The sequence below is a fragment of the Anoplopoma fimbria genome, chromosome 16, assembly GCF_027596085.1.
Source record: "Anoplopoma fimbria isolate UVic2021 breed Golden Eagle Sablefish chromosome 16, Afim_UVic_2022, whole genome shotgun sequence".
NCBI lineage: Eukaryota > Metazoa > Chordata > Actinopteri > Perciformes > Anoplopomatidae > Anoplopoma > Anoplopoma fimbria.
Window position 1 is genome coordinate 24037475 of NC_072464.1, and position 23612 is coordinate 24061086.

General features: G+C 41.3%; 1 protein-coding gene across 1 annotated transcript in view; it reads left to right on the top strand.

Annotated features, from left to right (window-relative positions):
- The first annotated feature begins 429 nt into the window (after window positions 1–429).
- Window positions 430–23612, top strand: part of LOC129104215 (radixin) — a 36426-nt gene continuing 13243 nt past the window's right edge. Inside the window, exons 1-3 of the mRNA XM_054614792.1 lie at window positions 430–500; window positions 7552–7643; window positions 19622–19705. Coding sequence (XP_054470767.1) covers window positions 7632–7643; window positions 19622–19705 — 96 coding nt within the window. The 5' untranslated portion in view covers window positions 430–500; window positions 7552–7631. The remainder of the gene's footprint in view (window positions 501–7551; window positions 7644–19621; window positions 19706–23612) is intronic.

Genomic DNA, 23612 nt, shown 5'->3' on the forward strand with positions numbered 1-23612 from the left:
ATATATATATATATGTGTGTGTGTGTGTGTGTGTATGTGTGACCTGAGGTTTCACTGAGGAAATAGGTCAAAAGATCATTCTGTAATATCTATTTTACACTGAATGCAACATCTTTAATAAACTGTTTACTGGAACAAGAAGTTTAATATCAGCAGTGAACTATTAATAAAGTGTGACCTTACAGGTTTACCAGAAGCACCTCTGGGTGAGATAAAAGTTTGGAGGAGGAGGAGGAGGAAGAGGAGGAGGGAGGAGGAAAAGGAAGAGGAGGGAGGAGGAGGAGGAGGAGGAGGAGAGGGGGTGTGAGTCTGCAGGACTCTGTTCACTGAGCTCGTCAGCCATATTGCAGCCGGTCTGCAGCTCTCCGGATCATCTGAGTCCGGTGTACCAGCGGCACGGAGGCTATTTTTACCCACCTGCGGAGGTATAAAGTAGAGCTGCTGCAGGAGGAGGAGGAGGAGGAGGAGGAGGAGGAGGCAGTGTGGACGCATCCTCAGAGGTGAGTGAGCTCGTCTGGTCTAACGGGGTCTAACGGGGTCTAACGGGGGTTATGATGGATTATCTACAGGTAACTTTACGCATCACCTGCGCCTTGCACCGGCTCTCTGGGACGTTTTCTGGGAGGGTGAGGGTGAGGGTGGAGGTGAGGCGGTGTCACTTTGCATGGAGGATGGAGGTGTCACTGAGATCTGAGATGTGACGCAACAGAACAGGAGCTCACACTGAGGGGATCAAACGCGCGTCCGTGTCTCCTCCGGTGCCAGCGCGTAAATTACGCAAAGCGTCTACAGCCGCTGTGGGTGTCCGTGAACGCCTCAGAGAGCGGGGCTGATGATCTCCCATCACTCCCATCACTCCCATCCCTCCTCCCATCCCTCCCATCCCATCTCCCACTCCCATCACTCCCATCACTCCCACTCCCATCACTCCCATCCCTCCCCCATCACTCCTCCCATCACTCCCACTCCCTCCTCCCATCCCTCCCATCCCCCATCCTCCCATCACTCCCATCCCTCCCCCATCCCTCCCATCACTCCCATCCCTCCCCCATCCCTCCCATCACTCCCATCCCTCCCATCACTCCCATCCCTCCTCCCCCTCCCATCCCTCCCATCACTCCCCCATCCCTCCCATCCCCCATCCCTCCCATCCCTCCTCCCATCCCTCCTCCCCCATCCCTCCCCCATCCTCCCATCCTCCCATCCCTCCCATCCCTCCTCCCATCACTCCCATCCCTCCCATCCCATCCCTCCCATCACTCCCATCCCTCCTCCCATCCCTCCCATCCCTCCCCCATCCCTCCCATCACTCCCATCCCTCCCATCCCTCCCATCCCTCCTCCCATCCCTCCCATCACTCCCATCACTCCCATCCCTCCCATCACTCCCATCCCTCCTCCCATCACTCCCATCCCTCCTCCCATTCCTCCCATCCCTCCCATCCTCCCATCACTCCTCCCATCACTCCCATCCCTCCTCCCATCCCTCCCATCCCTCCTCCCATCCCTCCCATCACTCCTCCCATCCCTCCCATCACTCCCATCACTCCCATCCCTCCCATCACTCCCATCCCTCCTCCCATCACTCCCATCCCTCCTCCCATTCCTCCCATCCCTCCTCCCATCCCTCCCATCCCTCCCATCCCTCCCATCCCTCCGTTACCGTCGGTGCGTCTTTTGCGCCGTTTGGCACTTTTTCTTTTCATGAGTAAACGCTGCAATGCCACAATGCAAATACACTTCTTATGTAAAAGTCCTGCATTAGAACTGTTACTCAAGTAAAAGTATTGTTAGCAAATTGTACTTTAGTATTGAAATATAAATTCTTGTTTTGGGGGAGAATTAGTTTTGGGATTAGATTATTGTTATATTAGTTGTATAAATTTGTAAGCAGACTTTTAGCTATGCAGATGGTCAAGTTGAGGCTAACTCTTCCATACTGTTGGGGTAGTTCACTATATAAGAATGCATCATATGTTATGGGTTAGGAGTTGAATGTACAGAGTTAGTCTGCAAAAATTAATTATACCTTAAGGTGTAAAAAGAGTAAAACATGTTGTCCTGCAGCTGCTGACTGCGCTCTCCTCTCTCTGCACCCAGCAGCATGTTTCACAGTGAAGCTGCTGCTGTTTCAGATATTGTTATTATTAACAATTATTATTATTATTATTATGCTCCAAACATGTTCCTCTAGCTGTTCACCAAACAACAGCCCATGACACCAAAGCAGCCAGAACCAGAGGGATGGTTCTTTAGAGCCCTTCTGGTCCACAGCAGGCTGGGTGGGCTCAGGTGGATCCATGCGGACTAGTTTAGCTCTATGGAGACGTATCTGGCACAAACAGATGCTCCGTGTGCGTCGGGGGCAGCTCGGAGTCTCTGATTGGCCTCGTTAACAGCAAGGAGGAGGCAGCTGATTGGCTGTTACTGCTGTCACTCAGAGACATTACATTACATTACAGTCATTTAGCAGACGCTTTTATCCAAAGCGACTTACAGGAAGTGTCTTCAACATAGGTATTCAAGAGAACTACTAGTCACCAGAAGTCATAAGTGCATCTCCTTTCTTAAACAAGCATCTAAAAGCATAAACCAGAGCAAAAGTATAGTGCAGAGGCAAATTACTACAAAGACAATAAGTGCAACAAACTAATATGAATACAATAAGTGCTACAAACTAATATGAATACAATAAGTGCTACAGACTACTACGAATAGGATAAGTGCAGTAAAGAGGCCAAGAGACTTAACCCCGCCCCCTCCGGAGACCAAATGACAGTTCATTTGAGAGAGAGGCTCTGTGCGTCCTGACACGAGACACCTCTGACGGCCGGTTTTAGATTTCTCTCTCTATATATTTGTAACCTGATGAATAATCTGGAGCCTTTAAGATCAGAGTTTTCTGACCACACGTGCATTTGTTCACCTGAAATACTGAAATGTGTTGTTGTTACTCTTTCAAACTGATCTTAAGCTGAGGAGTCTTCATTCTCTGTTAGTTTCACCAGAGTTTCAGCTCACTCACTGTGTCTGTGTGCAGAGAGACACTTTCCTCTAAAGGGAGACACCCGTGGCCTTGACCTTTGACCCCCGATGCAGCAGCTATCTAGTTTCTCTAAATATCTCACTGTCACATCTCCTCTCTGTAGATTTATTTAACCTTCTCCGTATCTGTTAGTGTTCCTCTGAGACGTGACCTCATGTTTAGATCCTCTGTTCTTCTCCACATGCAGACTAGTGTTGTGGTCTCATGTTGAAGTTCAGTCCACCATCAGTCCTGTGCTCTTGAGCAAAACACTGAACCTCAACCCACTGAGTCGTTTCCAAGTCACCCCGGACGAGTGTTGAGAAACAGACAGCAGTGATGATGCATTCATCTCAGATTTACATTCATGAGAACAGCTGTTATCACTGCCTCTTTAGCCAGTGAATATTTATCACAGTAAATATTGATCAAATGAATATTAATAATGTTGATGACACTGTGGTTTGACTCATTAGAGAGAGCATACTGCAAAACTGCTGCAGATGAAGATCCAGACCTCCTTCTTCTTCTCTTTCTTTATCTTCTTTCCTCTTTTCTGCCGTCTTTTCTTCCAGTCTGCATGTTTGACTTGTTTTGTGAAGAGAGACTGAGTATCTCCTCTTTTGACAAGAAGAGCAGTTGGTAGAGTTTCCTGCTGTTAAAACATCTGTTGGAAGTGTGTGTGTGTGTGTGTGTGTGTGTGTGTGTGTGTGTGTGTGTGTGTGTGTGTGTGTCTGTGTCTGTGTCTGTGTGTTACAGCAGCCACACATGTAACCTCACGATAACACAAACACATCAGGAGCTTAAGAAACGCTTATAGATAAGGTTATTATTAATGTGTTTTGTTTCGTACATCTTTAACCAACTCGTGAATAATTAGAACATGCTAAGGAAAGAGGCTAGCTATAATGAGCTCAAGCTGCAGGCTAAACCTTTAAAGTCAACAGCTTTTGCTTTCATCTTTTGAGGTTGTCCGTCCGTCCGTTCATCCGTTCATCAAACTGCCACCAATTGAATTTAAATATGAACTGATTAGATACGGTGGTCAAAGGTCACTGCGGCCTCAAAGTTTTGAGCCTTAACTCAAGAACTGAAATGATAAATATTATAAGAATTTCACCCAAATGTCTAACAGGATAGAATGATGAAGTGATGACGTCTTGGACAGACACGGATGTAAACTGAAACGGTTTTCAAGCATCAAATTTGGCAATTTGTCCGTCGCCATTTTGACTTTTAGCAACCAATGAACAGAAGTTTCCATATTTGTTCTGAGGAGGAGTGAGGTAGAGAATAGAGACGCTGTATACGGCTCTGGTAGAAGCCTGGTTATGTTACACCTACAGTCTACGGGTTTCACTCATTGTCTTTTTGATTCTTCACAGTTCATTTCATTTGTACTCCCTCTGGCGTTTCAGAGAATAAAGCAACAAACGCCTCCGTTCATGCTCGGAGCTCGCTCGCCGTCAGCGGAGGCTCACGCTACGTTCAGAGCGCCAGTATAAACGGGGGCGGCTGTGGCGTAGTGGAGAGCAAGGTAGTGGAGAGCAAGGTAGTTCTCCAATCAGAGGGTCGGTGGTTCAATACCCGGCTTCGGCAGTCGATGTGTCCTTGGGCAAGACACTTAACCCCAAGTTGCTCCTGAAGGCTTGCCATCGGTGTGGACTGGATGATGAATGTTAGTTAGAGTCTGATGGTGGCACCTTGATGGTAGCCTGTCATCAGTGTGTGAATGGGTGAATGATATGTAACATACTACTGACTGTAAGTCGCTTTGGAGAAAAGCGTCTGCTAAATGACTGTAATGTAATGTGATGTAAACAAAGCTTGAGAGCGCTTCATTCTGCGTGCACGGTGAGCTGGAAGCTGTTCATGTCAGACGCACCCTGAAGGCTTGTAGATCTACGAGGTGGTGGTCTGCTGAACACACCCGACCTGTGCTTCTTTAGGAAAAGCTCTGGAAGCTTTTCAGCCTCAGCACACGCTAAAGGTCACCCTCAGATGTGTGTGTGTGTGTGTGTGTGTGTGTGTGTGTGTGTGTTTCCATAAAGCCTGTAGCATTTGAACCTTTTAAATCTTGTAGATGGTGATCCCTTTCACCTTGCGTAATAATAATGTTATCAAGAATGAACAGAGAATGAAAGAGGAAGAGACTGCGAGTGTAAAGCTGGAACTTTGTCCAGAGTATATTATCTCTACATACTCTGTATTCAGTCCTCGGGGCCTCCACCTATCTCTGTCTGCAGGTATTTGGGTCGAGGCGAGCTTTGACTCCTTCTTTCCTCTCCTCTTTCTGACTCACTCCCTTTATTCTCCTCCTTGCCGCCGCTCACCACTGATAAGAAAAAGGAGATTTAAAGGTGGAGTGAAAAGGCGCAGGGAGACCCGGCTGATGAACCAAACACACACTGCATATTGTGCAGTTTTATTAAGTCTACCTGCTTTAGATTGTTCAGTCTCCATTCAGTAAAAATGAGCATTGCACAAAGGTTAATTATAACGTTATCATGAAGAGTTTCAAATTTAATCCGGTGAAAAGGACATTTTGGCCAGAAACTTGAATGAATCCATTTGTATGAAGGAGATGTTTTTACAGCATTTTAGATATGGAATTATGTTTTTAACACACTGGTATTGTTCTTGCTTCAACGGTAATCAAATTGAAAAACACTACACACACTGTAATGGATGGCACTATAGGCGATACGTAACAGAAACACAGCTGCCGTTGTGTCTTTACTGCCGCCAGGTTTCAGCCCCTCTAAACCTTTCATTTATTATATATTATTAACTTATATTGTAATTTCATCTGCTATTATTGTCTAATGAGAGATGAGGATGGAAATAAGACTTAAATCATTTTAATTGGAACAAAAATGGCTACAAAATGTGCATTAGTCACATCAAATATATTCAAAATAAGCAAAGTTGCTTGTATTAAGGGATATAAACAAATGAATGCTAAATTTACTGAACAAAAAGCCAACAAATAAAAGACCTGGCTTTGTTGAGACTGCCTGGGACAATAAATCATGATAATTAATGTTGATGCAAAATGAATAATGTTGGGGTTATGCAAATATAAAAAAACAACTAAATTGGCAACTGCTTATAGGTCAGCCTTGATATAAATTGTTAAGATCTCATTTTAAAAGCACATATTAAACACTGTTTTTTTAATATATATATAATAATATTTAGTGAAATAGTAGAAACATTAGTTTGTTTAACATTTTCTAATGATTGAAACATAGTTCTGCTGTGTTTCACCTTGTGTTTGACCTGTTTCTGGCGGTAATGGCGGCGTAGAGGACAGCTGGGTTAGTTGAGCTTCTTCTGTCTTTAGAATGAGGTCGGTCTGATGTCAGTATCACTCTGAACAAAGACCTCGTATACCTCCAGGACTCACTGATGGATGATGGGAGGTCTTACGGATCATTGATTAGCAGGTCATGCCCCGCAGCTATGTGGCCCATCAAAGTGAACAGTCTGAAAGAGAGAATTAGGACACTTTAAAGTCTGTTCTTAATGCTCTCTGACGTGAATGTAACATTCTCAGTGTGCCTTTAGAATAGTCAATACATTTGAAATATGTCGAAGTCCCTTTTCTCAGTCAGGAGAAGGATTTTAATGGAAAAGGAAACATCCAGGACAGCTACGGAGCGTTAAGAAAGCTGTGACCTACATCGACTTGTACCAGTTCAACAACTCTGGTTATTAATAGTTTGTAACTCACAGTGTCACATTTTCACAAGTTCACCAATGAACCAGAGCAAAGATCCAACATACACATATGGTAAAAATATTAATGGAACAAGATATTTGTCCTCTATTCAGTGTGTTTATGACTGTAGTTTGATTATAACCGATTAAAATGTAATTATGCTTTGGGACTGTGGTTCAATAAGCCCTTCAACCATTAGCTGTACATAAGAAGTGGACGCAGTCGTTGTGACGTCATCCATTGGTTTGTGCCGTTTTGAAGCCTCGAGTTCGGCGTTTCGGCCGTCGCCATCTTGGTTTTTTGCAACCATTTGTTATTATTACAGTGAAGAAGGATAATATGATAAAAAAAATGTACTGAAGCAAATGTAGTGTTTGCCTTTTTGTTATAAAGCAGTTAGGCCGGACTATACTGGGACCAGCAGTACTTGATCCCTCTTTGTGGATGTTGAAACTTTATTTTCCCTTTTTAAACTCTTTTATTGGTTAAAGTCTGCAGGGAAAACAACAGAGGACACTTTAGAAACAATAGAAAGTGTCTACCTTTTAACATTTCTTTTCATCTTAATCTAACTCTCTCTGTTCTATCTCTCTCTTTGTTTTTACTCCAACCTTTGCATGTCACCGGTAATTGTTTCCTGTCAGAGTCTCTGTAGGACGTGACCGCTAAGTCTGTGGAGACACAAAAGACAAAACAGAAGGAGGGATACAGAAAGAGCATCCTGAAGAGAACGCTGACTCTGGTGTTAATGCTCTGTGCTAGCTGACATTCTTGTGTTTATCTCTGTTGTTGCTGTGTTCCAGGCGCTGGTGCCCCGATAGAGAGAGAGAGGAAGACGGAGGACGACTTCTTTCTGTTTCTTTCGGGCGGAGAGAGGAGGAAGATGCCCAAACCGGTGAGTACGGAACACGCTGGAGGTCTACAGCACCTTACTGTCTCTGCTCTTAACCTGCTATACCATCCGCTTATCTGCCAAATTCCTTTGAGTTTGGATGTGCATTTTGATGCACAATGGTTAAAGAAATGGCTCTGTGATCATAACATCTTACAGCTGAAAGCTATGACTTCTTGTAGGTAATAGATCCCATTTTTATGGCATCCACTTGGTTGACTATTGTTGAAAAATACGACCACGGTTAGTTTACTGTGAGTGCAATGCTATTAGGCAGCTTGCTACCGTTCCTGCTGACAGTGGCAACTGAGTCTGTTCAAGGCATCAATAAGTAGAAACCTTACCTGCCAGCAAAGGAGCAAAACAAACTGCGTCCTCCACTGCTACTCAGAGCTGACCACACACAACCTCAAAGACTTTATATAAGAAGTGGACGTAGCCACCGTCATGCCACCCATTGGTTTGTGGAACGCTGTTTTGAATCCTTGAGTTTGGCTGTCGCCATCTTTGTTTTTGTTCCTTGTAATGTTCTTTTCTTGCTGTCGGCATCTTGTTATTTTGGCTTTTGCTTACTTGGTTTTTGGATGTCTTCATCTTGGTTTTTTGGTCCTCGCCATGTTGTTTTTTACAGCCAGAAGTGACAAGAAATCATGAAGTCACAACACACAGTGTAGCCCCGCCCTAAAGCATCCCCTGCTTTATGGTCTGTTTGACTCTAAATGGAGCATCATTTACTAAATGAACATCATGCTGTATTGAAGAAGACTTGAAACTAGAGATTGAGACCATAAACTCATGTTTACAATGTTTACTGAGGGAATAAATCAAGAGAGAAGTAGAGTCATTTTCTCATAGACTTCTATACAACCAGAGGAGTCGCCCCCTGGTGGACAGGAGAGAGAATGCAGCTTTAACACAAGAAGCTTTGGCTCCACTTTTCTGAACCAGCGGTTGCCACCTGGTCTTGGTTTATTTAGATCTTTAGAACTTTTAAGACAGAGTTCCTGTCTAAAAAAGCTGCTGACAAACACAAGCCATTGTCCTTTATTCCAAATGCAACATGAAACTGATGTGTTGGTGCCATTCATACCTGCTATGTCGTGAGTCTTCGGCTCTCTCAGTCAGAAGTAATGTGTTGGGAAAACATGCACACACAGAAGCACAACAGTCGGTCACTTTATGGAACTGTCCTGTCTGTTGAAAGGAGCGAACACAAAGCGGTCTTTCTCTGCTCTATTTCTGGACTGAAGGACAGTGGAGCCTTCATGTTGCTCGGACACAAACACACAGCTGAGTTTACTCTGCAGCTTGAATGACAGGATTATAAGGTGAGGGTTGTGAAGCCATTCATTATATTACCGTTATTATAGTTTAAACCAGGAAGCAATAATTCTCATGTTTTTATTATTATATTTATTCAAAGGCTATTAGTTTAACTTGGTCTGAACAGAATTAGACAGTGATTACACAGAAAATGGAATGAATTCCGGTCAACTATTAAATGTGTTTTCCTCCTTTATAACCAGTGTCAAAAACAACCAGTTTAAAATAAATTAAAGTTACTAAAAGGAACTTTCATTCGGATTGATTTTGGCGGTCCCTGTGTAGTGTTTCCAAGCACCATGGTCACTTTAGAAAACCTCTCAGTGGACTGGTCTCTGCTGGATCTGGGTCTGTCCACGGTGGACTGGTCTCTGCTGGATCTGGGTCTGTCCACGGTGGACTGGTCTCTGCTGGATCTGGGTCTGTCCACGGTGGACTGGTCTCTGCTGGATCTGGGTCTGTCCACGGTGGACTGGTCTCTGCTGGAGTCTGGTCTGAAGGAGTTTCTGGTGAACCTTCATGATTTCATCTGGTTTCTCCAGAATCCGACCCGGTGGCTCCGATGACGAGCTTTAAGAATAACTTTATAGAAACAGACGATCTTCTCTCTGATGGTCTGTTTACTGATGGAGGTCTATAGAGGATCAGGACTAAACTGAGACTGGATCAGGACCAGTTAAAAGTTCATCACAGTGACTTTAAATAGAACCTAAACCAGGATTATTTCCATTAATATCAGTTTCAGTAGATAGAAAAAGAAAATCCTGGCCTCCGTTTTGTTGTTTAAGCAACTCAACGCCTGACTTTAAACCTGTAAATTTCTAATTCTCACATCAGCTAAAAATAGATTGATTGAGGTCAGTGAAAACTAAAGCAAGGATGTGAAGCTTTATGTTTACAATCCTGCTGGCTGCTCACACTGTTATCTACAGCCAGAGACTGTACCGAGCCACCTCCATCAATCTCAGTAATGAGGAATTAGGCCAGACCCAAATCCTGGAAAGGGAGACCAGGGACACGTGATGGGAATAAAGAAGAGGAGAGGACGGGAGGTGAGAGGAAGATGAAAGGGAGAGTTTGCATGAACCGGAATTTAAAGACTGTGTTCAGTGCATTTTGAGGTCAATGTCATAAAGTGTAAATATGATTTGCGAGATGTTTGTAAGTTTACCGTTCAAAAAGCTAAAAAGGTATGGAACAACTCTAATATTAATGTAAGAATGTGTGACTCTTTTTTGGTTTTCAAAAGGACTGTTTATAGGGTTTAGAGGGTTACAAGTCTGAATGAAATACATTCTTTCTTTTCCTTTTTTTATATATTTAGTTTTCTTGAGGGTGGCTTTATTGATGGGAAAGTAGGATAGGAATATATAAGCTTAATGCTTCTGCCTTTTCAGTTATATTGTTTACTATATTATATGAACAATCTGTTAAGGGATTTATGTGTATTGTCAGAAACATTAATCCAGAGAGGTCCGTTGGAGATAAGACACAGAGCCGTGCGTAGATAAAGAGATGGAGAAAGTCACAAGTGTTTAAGCAAAAGAGAAAGTTGGAACCAGCGCGTTCAGATCAGCGTGTAGGGAAAGAAAAAAGGTCACACAAAGGTATAAGAGAGGATTTGGGAGAGCGGTGAGTGACGGGCACTTTGTTCATATCCAGTCCAGAAAAACGACACCCAGGCCGCCCTCGAGGGGAACTCCCACTCCGGTTACACTAAGGCCACGCTCTGACATTCAGCCCAGCAGACAGTAAACACATCAACTGCATTTCACTTCTTCATCTGCTCCAAGAAAGACGCTGACATGTCACAATGGATTCAAAGATAAAGCTAAATTGTTCCCTGCAGGCCTCAAGAACTAGGCTTGGCTCCATTAGCTTCGTAGCTAACGAAGAACAACAAAAGAACAGATGTATAGTGATGGACAGTTCTGCAGGTGAACCACCCGCAAGAGCTACAGAGACTCTGCTTCCCTCTGTGGAGCCTCGCAGAAGCAGAGACCAGCTATATGCTAGTTAGCCTCAGGCGTGCTATTAAAAAGTGAGTTTTGTCTGGACGCTAATCCTCCCTTAAGGCTGTGTTTTAATGGTCTTCCTGTGAGTGCGTGCACCTTGAACACAACATGGGTGTCCTCCTGGTATCCAGGTCTTTCATGTTGGTTTGGAGGGTGGGGGGTGTATGAAAGAGGCTCTGTGTCAGCAGGATAAGCAGAAAGAGAACGTTGGATAACAGGAGGTGGTTTCATGAAACAGTGTGAGCTTTACACCGGTCTGTACATGTATTCTTAATAATACCATATATGTGTCCATTTGTTCTATCTGAACTTTAATCAACCAGCTTTGATGAGAAACAAGAGATGTGACTCTCACCTTGTTCCATCTTCAGAAGGTTCTGGAAAAAGATGTTCCAAAAATCACAGGTTTGAGTTCCCACTTACACTTTATGGTTCCCTCTATAGATGAATATTTTGTGAGCAAAAAAAAAAACAGATTTCTTTTTAGTTTAGAGCACATTATTAAAATTTAGTTTCATATTTATTCTCATTTTTATTGACCGAAGATCTTCCTCGTTGCCAGTGTTTTGGTACATTTTGTAAAAAATGTTTTAATTAAAATAAGTTGAATGAAATCTAAAGTAAAGAGGTAAAAATGAAACACAAAAGTCTAGTTTACATTTAGTAAAACTTTGTCATTTGCAAGAGCCTTCATCATTTCAAGTGTTTATTGTAAAAATAATTATTTTGTTTGTTGGGACTTAACCTTCAAATGTGGAGTCTTGTGGTGGGCGTTTGTCACTACTGTACTATTAAATCAGTGATTCAAAAATACAAACGAACAGATAAGTCAATGAAGGAAATAATTATTAGCTGTTGCACGACGGAAAATGATGGAGGAATGAAATAAAATGAAAAAATCAAGATCAATAATTGGTCTAAACTAGGAAATCTGTGGTGGCACATAGAGGTGTAAGAAAATATTGATACTTTGCATTGCAATATTGTATTTTGTGGTAGAGTATCGATTATCAATAAAACACGACTGATTTTTAATTAATAGTTTACATGCAGACAGCAGCTCAGATTTCACAAGAAGCAGAGCTGTGATGTAGGAAATAAGAGATGTTTCTCTCACCTTCCTCCATCTTCAGAAAGATCTAACGTTTTGTTGGATCTCTGAGAGTCTCTCTTTTAAACTGTTATCTCAGGAAGTCAAAGGTGTTATGATGCATCAGTTGTGTTTTATAGTCGACCGTTGTGTTTTGAGTTTCAGGGTGTAGATCGTACAGTTGCTGCTGTTTTTTCTGCAGTTTTATTCAACAGCAGAGAGGTCAAAGGTCAGGGTGAGGCCCAGAGCAGCACCTTTTGAAACTGGTATTGATTAATTATCAGACCTGCTTAGAGAGAAGACAGTCTCAAGGTCGGTCTCTGCTCAAAGCCTTTCATTAGTACGCTATATTCAGAATATTTTAACGTCTTTACCTCGAGGTCATACGGCCCTTCATGTTATCTATGCTCTCTACGGAGACACCAGACTCCATTGAAAAAAACAGTGATTATCTGCCTTGATAAGTTAGTTTCTTTGTGTTATTGTGTTTAAAAGGGTTAGTTCAGATTCACCAAAGTCTCAGAATAACACACACAAACTACAGGATGGAGGAAGCAGTTGAAAAGCATCTCCCATATTCTGTAAGGCCTTTAATCTCTCATTCTCTGCATGTTTCACTTTAATCTAACAACATCAAGTTCAGATTTGACGGTGATGTGGAAACTTCACTACGTCTGACCTCGTCTGACCTGGCTGTTTGTCCAGACGTGAGGCCGCCACGTTAAACTGGAGTGCATGTCTGAAAGGGGCTTTGTGTGGAAGCAGACTGACCCCTTTTGCAGTTGCAAATAATGCTTTTGAGACGAGGGAGGACAAAGACGGGACAAAAGGGAATGAAAAGACGTTCAAACATCGAGACATAAAGGAAAGAAATCTCATCCAACATCACGCAGCCCGGGGGGTCAGCTGTTTCTGAAGGAATCCTTTAAAAGATGTATTGATTTCCCATTTGTTTACATATTCATGTGTTTCCCCGACGGTGGTGTGTGTGTGTGTGTGTGTGTGTGTGTGTGTGTGTGTGTGATGGGTATAAATCTGTTTGTACATGTGTGTGTGTGCATGTGTAAGAATAAAAGATGTGTTTATACATATTTATTTGATGAATATATCTGTCTGCTTGAGGGGAAAGCATGCTGTTCAGGAGCTCACAGTGTGTGTGTGTGTGTGTGTGTGTGTGTGTGTGTGTGTGTGTGTGTGTGTGTGTGTGTGTGTGTGTGTGTGTGTGTGTGTGTGTGTGTGTGTGTGTGCTGTGTCAGCGTGCATCAGTCAGTTAATCCAGAGTGTGAGATGTGGTGGGACGTCATACATTATTGATTTATCGCTGCGTTTTGCACATGTTGCCCCTCCTGGTGATGGAGTCCCTCGGGGGCTGGAGTGTGTGTGTGTGTGTGTGTGTGTGTGTGTGTGTGTGTGTGTGTGTGTGTGGGGGAGTGGGGGTGTGTGTGTGTGTGTGTGGGAGAGGGGGCTTTAAATATTTCAGAGGGCCATTTTCATTTCTATAATGGGAATTATCCAAGTCACTAAACCTAATTAGAGAGGGGGTGTGAAGTTCATCATTCCTCCCACCTCCTCACCCAAACCATTCACTGCAGTCACTGCTTTGTTAGGATGTGAAAAAAATGTATATTAAAACATCAGGATAATAATAATTTATAATGATATATGATATCATATTATTATGGACCACCGTAAACCTAAACATGCCAATGCTCATGTGCACAAATAGAGCTGTGTAAGTAAATGTATTCAGGATGTTATAGTTGCAGATTTACGTTAATAGTTTTGGAATAAGATGTTTAACGATCACATTTGGTTGCAATTTATGGGTGTCCGCATACTTTCGGCCATGTAGAGTGCATATTTTGGTTTTGGCCTGTTTGGGCTTTGAGAGCATTACCTTCAAATATTGGGTCTTGTGGTGGGCGTTTTATTATTGAACATTTAAATCAATAGTGGAAATAATGAATAGCTGTAGCCCCACGGCAGGTGACGGTTTATTGGAATAAATAATACAATTAAAATAAATAACTGGTCAAAACTAGGAAATCTCTGGTGCCACAGAGAGGTGTAAGAAAATATCAATACACTTGAGCATTGCAATATTATATTGTGTGATACAGTATTGATTCTCAAACACACTATATTCTGTTAGTAGTTTATATGCAGACAGCAGCTCAGATTTCACCAAAAGTAGTGCTGTGATGTTGGATGTTTCAGGTACAGAGATCAATGTTGTGACTGCATAAAAAAGTCAACTTTTTTACTCAGATATGTTTTTTTTCTTTATACTATGACAATTATCTAGAATTAAGAGCAACAGAATGATGCATTTTAATAAAATGTAGGCTGCAAAATGTTCCATCTAAATGCACGATGTTTCCAAAGTAATGTGTTAAATACTTATGTTCGTAAAAATGTATTAATATTTTTGTGAATATGATTTTTTGCCATAATCAACCAGTCCTGAATCACGTTAGAACCAGGTTCTTGTGGATAAACAGCCACAGTTTCTCATGGATTTTATTTATTTGCTGCTCATTTAAGTACAGGAAATATTATCAATATTCATTCTTTCTTATAGATAAAAACTGTCTCTGCTAACTCCTTCCTCTCTGATCCATATGATTTGTATATTTCTTTGAGTTTGAAAATACAGCTGTGATGAACAAGCTTAAAACATGAATGATAAATACTCACATTACTGTAGATGACATGACCTAAAGACAAAGAGAAGTGGTGGTGAAAAGTGGTTTTGGAGAGGAGGAGAAGAGTGCTAGAGAGGAGGTTCTGAAGAGGAAAGAGTAGAGGTGAAGAGAGAGAGAGAGAGCAGTGGAGGTGATGAAAGGAGAGGAAATGATAAGTAGATGAGTGTAAAGAGTGGACGGCGGTGAAAACAGAGAACAGAGGAGGTGAAGACGGCAGCGTGTCCCGGTTACCTTCAAAGCCTCTTATTAATCTGCTTAGCTACCAACAGCTTTTAATTATGGCTGTCTGAGTCCCTCCATCACACACAAACACAGTCAGCAGGAGGGCTGGTTTACGTGGGCGGGTCGGCCTGCTCACTACCAGAACACCACTGATCTGTCACTGCTCGCTGTGAGGAACACGGAGGACGCTGGTAAACACAGCCGGCCGAGCGGAGACACACATGCACGCCCGGTTTTCCCCAGAGCTACAATCTCTGTACAAAAAACACACAAATACACAGCTAGAAATGGTCCATAAGGCTTTTATTATAACACCTAAAAGTACTTATTCACATCGTGTCTCTTAATAAAAGTATTATTCTGCAACATCTACACTTTTTTTCTCGCTATTCTTTCTATGTTCCAATTAGAAAGCAGAAAACATTTTCTAAATTAATAATAACAAGGAAAAACAATTACTTAAAGCAGGTTGGAAAAAGCTTGATTTACTACAAGTTGTGTAAGCGAGAGTAACCGTTCTTGTAATACAGCTTCTGGCCACCGGTGGCAGCACTGAGTTCACTGTTGCTGAGCAGTTTGAAAGTAATGAAAATACCCCGGGCCGTCTTTGATTTTGCATCGCTTGTTTTGAACAGGTGGAAACATCCAGTTCTGCCGAGTCAAGTCAATGAAAAGTCTCTTAAAGCTGCATTCTCTCTGCTGTCCACCAGGGGGCGACTCCTCTGGTTGTATAGAAGTCTATGAGAAAATGACTCTACTTCTCTCTTGATTTATTCCCTCAGTAAACATTGTAAACATGAGTTTATGGTCTCAATCTCTAGTTTCAAGTCTTCTTCAATACAGCATGATGTTCATTTAGTAAATGATGCTCCATTTAGAGTCAAACAGACCATAAAGCAGGGGATGCTTTAGGGCGGGGCTACACACTGATTGACAGGTCCCTAACAGAGATGTATGGATGGAAAAATAACGACTGCTTATAATAAGAGAAGCAGTGGATATAATAGAATAATAGTGATAATAGAAGCATTAATGGATGCAGTAATAGTAATAGATATTTGACTAATAATTAAAATAATCATAATAATAATAATAGCAGTATTGAATGAGTCAGCGTTGTTTGTGCCATATAGGTTTTTAGCTCTAGAGTAACAGGCTGTGTGGTAGCAGTAGACCTTGAACTATAAAAGGATCTTTACTATGAATCAGTCACATGACCACTGAGGGCTTTTTACTGCAGCAGTCGGTCGGCAGTAGCAGAGAGGATTGTGGTCCGCGGCTCAGAGAGCCTGCTGCTTTATCTGCTAACGCTCTGCTATCAGTCAGGAGACACGCTGCTCTGTTTCTGTATCTGTACACACACACACACACACACACACACACACACACACACACACACACACACACACACACACACACACACACACACACACACACACACACACACACACACACACACACATTTCTTACTTCTGCTACGGGTGTATTTTTACTTTGACCCTCATCTATTATGTTTTTCTTTTGCTTTTATAGAAATAACCAGGTTTAAGTATTATATACAGTATGTGTAATGTATATTATGGACACTGAGAATATAATCTTCAAAGATTATGCCCTGAGAGTAAAATATTAAAATCCCAAATTACATTTTTGTTGTTGTGGCATTATACATTTATATGAAGAAGTGTTAAAATTTCATTTTGTACACGTTTCTCTGTAACTCATCCTCCTCACATATGCTGCTTTTTTACTGTAGATTGAATATATTCATGTTTTTGACTGTTGGTCGGACAAAAAGAGCAATCTGAAGACGTCAAATCGGGCTCTGTCTTCTGATATTTAACGGACTGAAAGATGAATTGTCAGATTAAAAACTTGTATCCTCGTTTCTCACCTCCAGAGGGGTTAAATCATCTCTAGTTCACCATGTCAAATGTTAAAATCCCTCTTTAGGACGTCCAGAAGGCTTTCTAGAAAATGACATTTTACAATTTAGCCAAAAAGGGCGTTGCTATGGAAACCTTATCAGCCAGAAAACAGAGACACATGACATGAGATGATATACATGTACATAGAGAAAAATGCCGTATTGTGTGCATGTAAAGCCATTGATAACTTAGGAACAAATAACCGGCTTTTTTAAAGTCATTCAGTGTTTCATTACACTGTCTTTGTGTCTTTGTGTGAGCACAAACTCAATAATAGGAATGTAAGACACAACCTTTGACATCTTTAGAACACACACACTTCAATGGACATTTTTAGTAGAAGAATAGCAGCAGTGTTAACATCTTGAAGGTATATTTAGTTGATATGTCTAAACTACAGTAACATGATTTCTCTACCACAACTGCATTTTTATATTTAATGATCTAAAAGAAAGGAATTTACTGTCCATAAGTAAATGAATTGATTGGCTACAGGTGACTAATCGTCCTGTCACTTATCAAGCAAAATGGCCAAATATCTGGTTATATCTTTCATCTGCAAGATATTGTTGAAATGTGTGTGTGTGTGTGTGTGTGTGTGTGTGTGTGTGTGTGTGTGTGTGTGTGTGTGTGTGTGTGTGTGTGTGTGTGTGTTTTTTCAGGTCAGCTGATCTGTCTGTGAGTCTTGTATTTCTTCACTGCTGGTTTTCTCTGTTCACCTCAGGCTTTATCTTTCTATCACACGCACACAAACACACACATACACTGGTGCAGCAGTTTTTATTACTGGTTTTGTCTGAACCATTCTTTCCTCTCCTCTCTCTCTCTCTCTCTCTCTCTCTTCAGGGTTACTTGAGGACAGTGTCAGTTGGTTTCACTGCAGAGTGGTTTGCTTACTGCAGCACTAAACACCACCAACACAGTATAATGTATTACTCCTCCAATGGGATACACACACACACACACACACACACACACACACACACACACACACACACACACACACACACACACACACACACACACACACACACACATACACACATAGAGACAAATGTGTGACACATTGCCCAGTACTCTGAGCAGAGCCCAGTAGGGTTTATTGTAGGACACTGGTTTGGTTTCCACCAGCTCTGCCGTTGGTTAGAAACAGTCTTCATGCTGCGACAAAATACTCACACACACACACACACACGCATTTCACACATTTCATTACTGCGTTACAAACAATTTCACTCAAAATAACTCAGATTCTGAAGTGAATAAAAGGCGTTTCTCAAAGTCAATGAAGGATCCTTCAACGTCTGAATTTCAAGGACGCTCGAAGAACTGTTCCAGATATCCAGGAAACATTCCAATGGATTGAAATGGAATTTGAAGGATGCATTTGTGCATTCTTCTTGTAATCATCCACAATCCTTTGCGCACCATGCATCTCCTGTCCCCTGATTTGTAAACAGGTGAAAGATGCTGGTAAACTTTCAGTTATTTGACCACAGCAGTCCGACAAAATCTGTTTCTGAAATTGCTCATTCAGTTGCTGCATCGTATCATATCAGATCTACAAAAATGTATTAATAGCACTGAGGCAGAGAGAGACAGCCGGGTACAGTCTGCATATTTACACATCTAACTCTGTGAATTGAGACTATATTTCAATGTAAAATCATTGTGTTTTTTAATTGAGTCTGGTGGCTTTGAAGTAAGCCCTCCTTGACTTTGGAGAAAGTTTCCAGATGCTCATATTTGACTCTGAAATTCATACCTGACTGCATAACTTCCAGAATCCCTTTTTTATATATCGGCTTTCTTCTTCCAACTGTTATTTTGTTTTTGTTTTTAGCAGCTGAGCAGCAGTCCACTGTACCTCACTTATGCCTCCCCCAGTGGTAATAAAACATGTATTTATTTAATATATATTCATAATGATGAATAAATATATGCCTATTAAATTATGCGCCTATAATTGGGTTTATTCTTTTGGGCCTGGTTAAAATCAAAGGGCGGAAAAAGAGTCCATGGAGAGCAAAAACATTATTAACTATATTAAAAATATACCAATCTAGATAATGTAAGAAAGAAAAACTGTGAGGGAGACTATGGAAATTTTAACTTAATAAAATAAATTAGTTTAAAGAAGATTACACATAAGAAAACAGCAGCGTCTTAAAGTTCTGAATAATCAGTAGATGGGTTGCGTTGATTTGAATGGATTGTGATGTCATCCTTTAATGCAGTCAAATGAGCCGTTCTTGCAAAAGTTCACACTTTAATGGAGAAGTGCAAATGACCCGAGGACCCTGAAGAGTACAGTTCCCTCTGGTTTATTTTTATATGAATACATTCACGCGTGGGAACTTCGTTATAATTCATGTGTTTTTGAGATTAGGCTGCTGGAACTTTTCCGTGGAATCTTTTTAATGATTTCCCTCATTAGAGCGAAGTGAAAGAATCTTCCCCTCTGCAGCTTCCTGGCAGAAGGATGAGTGGCGTAAACAGCCGGCGCCGTACATAGACACCGGCTGCGTGTGTGTGTGTGTGTGTGTGTGTGTGTGTGTGTGTTCACTGTGTGTGAGGAATATTTATAGACGTCGTGGAAATATGAGGTTAATTTACAAATATATATAACAGGAGATTAGCATAACTTATTTTTTGTGGTTCATTGATTAATTGAGTTGTGTTTTCTTGTCTCCTGCAGATCAATGTGCGCGTCACCACCATGGACGCTGAGCTGGAGTTTGCCATCCAGCCCAACACGACAGGCAAACAGCTCTTCGACCAGGTAAGAGACACACACACACATTCATGTTTATATTCCTTTCAAAGACCGTGGGCCTTGAGTGGTTTTGCGGGGACAAACACTTCTACAGCAGCTTGAAAGGTGCAGAAAATACATCTATCACTAAAATGTGTTTTTTAAAAAGTGAACTCTATGACCTGCTGGAAGAATCCCATTGTTTGTTGTCCATTAAGTGAAAAGCAATACTAAAAGTGTTCGTGTGTGTGTGTGTGTGTGCCAGTGGGTGCTTGGCTGGGTTTGGGTTGGTACTGGTTCTGCACAGAAATGACACACAAAGTGCTCTTTGTCTAAACTGGCAGCTTTTAGGGAAACAGTGGATGTAAGTGTTGGGCTGATGGTGTGTGGGTCCGTGCGTGAATGTGCGACTGGGAAGTAAAAAGGGCAGCTTTCAGCATTGTTTCATGTCACACTATGAAGGTTTGAGGTGACGTAGAGGGAGAACGACAGAATGAAAGAGAGTTGTGTAGTTGTTGCTCTTTTGTCTGGATTTTGCTTTATAGTATGAGATCAAACCACAGAATAGCTTTTAAGGCTGCACAAGACAGGTTTATGGAACAATACATCTGTCTTATCAGATGTAATCATGTTGCTTTGGGAGAGAGACCCATCCATTACTTACAGCAGTACGTACATTATACTGCTCATCTAGTACTTTTGAGTGTTTTTCTTCCTGCTGTGGATAACTGGCCAATCAGGACTCAATGATAGCTTTGCCCAGAACAGCTTACTTTCAAAATTGGAAGAGGCCATTCAAATAAGAAATTGGCTTTTTACTCTGGCTCTAAAGAGGGGGCAATGTTGGTTAGCAAGTCCACCATTTTGTTCCAGAGTGAAATAGGACTGCACATTTAATCGAATATTAAACACAATCAATATTTGGGCTTCCCACAATTAAATGAGCATTTAAGGCTGCGATATTAATGTTTTAAATGCCTGCTCCGCTCATAGAAAGCTTCCTCAACTAACAGCCAGTCAATCCAGATGTTTTGCCTTCAGATGACAGCACATTTGTGGTGCTGTCATCCATGAAGTAAAAAAACACTTTCATTTACGGCTTCTCACCATAGATGCCGCCAAAGATAACAATACAGAGATATGCGATATTGTGACTTTAACTTTTTTGAAAATCAAAAAGTCTCAAAAGAACTTTGTTTTTCTGTTGTATTCATTTGAGTTTGGGACTTTTAGCAGACGGAAGGTGGAAAGTAAGTGAGCTGACAGGTGTAGAAGTAATGTCAGACCTCAGTGGTGGATGAAGTTACGTCCATCATCAACTAAAAATAGATGTAGATAAACTGGATACCCCCTTCTAAGATAAACACAGAATGACGGCCAAGCATGGGCAAAGAAAAAACCTGAAGAACACCAACTTTTGGGGAGTTTGTAGCTGAAGAGTTGACGAGGACAAACTGAACGCAGCATAAACAAGTGAGATGGGATACATGATACACTGAGGCCGAACGTGATGCCTCGGTATACGTATCAAACTGATCAGCTTCTACTGGCAATATGTCCTCAGCGTGCTCATGCACATGTTTGGTGTTGTGGTATGAAAAACAGTCACGTCACCCATGTGATCATTTTACTGCATGTGTGTGTGGAGGTTACATACAGTACAGGAAGTCACACGGTGAGCTCTGTGATAGAAGCAGCCGTCAGTCGGTCCTGAAAGGTGTTTCATATTGAACACATGAATGAAGAGAGGGCTCCATTGATAAAGAGGCTGTGGAGCTAAATATAAAGATCCATAAGCTCAGTGAAACACACAAACACTAAATGATAAAAGACCTAGGAAAGCTTTTTAATCAAACTAACCCAAACACCAACATGTTCCTCTGGACATGAACACTTTGATGAGCCAAACACACAAATGTTTTAATTTAATATGAAAATAGGAAGTACAGCCAATCATTTTGTAGTCTACCAAAAATGTTACAATTCATTTTCATGAAGTGAAACACACTGAAGTGAAAAGGTTAAAGCTGTGAAACGAAAACACGGACAACTCCCAGACCTGTCAATTACAGTAAGCCCCGCCCTAAAGCATCCCCTGCTTTATGGTCTGTTTGACTCTAAATGGAGCATCATTTACTAAATGAACATCATGCTGTATTGAAGAAGACTTGAAACTAGAGATTGAGACCATAAACGGAGGCTATCATATATGTAAATAATAAAATATATTTTTAACGATCGCAAGTTTTGTCTTTATACTTTTTGGGGATTATCTATTGCCTAGAATAATAATTGTTTAAAAAATGATGGGAAATTGCTTATTTTTTAGGTCAAAAACATTCAGATTTTCTTCGGGGGGGAACCCGATATTTATTATTCACTGGAGACATTCTGTATTCATTAATGATTACTGAAACCTGCAGATAACTTCATTTTTCCACTTCATGCTCTGGTCCTTTTCAGCCCTTTATGTCCCTTTTTTATGTTTCCTCTTAATATTCCGTCCTCTCTCGTCCCAACGTTCCCGAATCTTTTATCCACATTCTGCAGGCTTCACTTCTAAATCTGCATGCTGAGCTCACAGCATCCGCATAGCTGCCTCTGGAGGCCCTGTGTGTGTGTGTGTGTGTGTGTGTGTGTGTGTGTGTGTGTGTGTGTGTGTGTGTGTGTGTGTGTGTGTGTGTGTGTGTGTGTGTGTGTGTGTAGTAGATTGTAGTTTGTATGGGAGTTTCAGTCTGCTGGTGTTTTGCTTTACTTTATGCATATGGATTATTTGATACTCGTGGGTGTTAAATGTGTGTATGTGAGCGTTTCTTTCTGTGTCTGAGTGTGTGAGAGAGTTAATTAGCTGGTAGTTAGTGTGTCGTATTGATTGTGTAAATCACATTAGAGTCTGAGTAAGAGACAACATCCCCCTAAGGACTCTCTCTCTCTCTCTCTCTCTCTCTCTCTCTCTCTCTCTCTCTCTCTCTCTCTTTGTAAATGGGACAACAGTTAGTGAATGATGAAGCATGTTTGATGGAGTAAGGAGGGGTAACAGAGTGTGAAACTGGTTTAACACCGTAAAGCCGTTTTCCCAGAGGACGGATCTCCTGTTGCTGTTAATCTATTTGCATGTGTGTACAGTTCTTTTTTATGGCAACATCAATCCATCACAGAAGACTATGTCCGAATTAAGTGGACAACTGTGTATCCACAATAATCCTGTAGAAAGTAAAATATGCTTAAAACTATAAAAATTGGACTAAAACAAGGAAACACTTCACAGTTTGTTAAGAAACAAATGTTTTATTGCATCACAGATAACACAACAACCTTAAGATTAATCATAAATCTTACGATCCCCATGCATAGTGAAAGAATAAATAAATTAAACATTGTGTGATTCTGTGTTTTCAAACATGATCATTCCTATATTTACGCTCGGTTTTTCACCTCTCTGTGAGGACATTCACAGTTTTCCCGTTAATGGCACTTTACTACTATAAACTTATTGTTAGTTTTATTTATATCGTCCCATCCCTACAATTGTGTCCTCATATTTATGAAATATGTGAATTTGGGTTAAATCCCTTTGCGAGAATGAATAGAAATCTTAAGGCTACATCATACAATTAGTGGTCACAGTTTGAAGAAGGCACCTAAAAGAATCAATATCAGTTTAAGTGAACGCTATATTTACAATATTTCCACCTCTTCACTTTGCTGTCAGACAGACCTTTTTGACGAGGAGAACTTAAACTCTTATGCTCTTCTCTAAGTCACCAGACTCCATTGGAAAAAACACAATTTTACGTTAACAGGAGTTTCCTGCATCGGTCAGTTTGTGTTATTCTGTGACTTTAGTGTTTTAAAGTGCTGGTTCAGATTCACCAAACAACAGCTCTCGTGTTCGGCTAGAAACAAGTGTTGTTTTTGAAAAGGAACCAAAGGT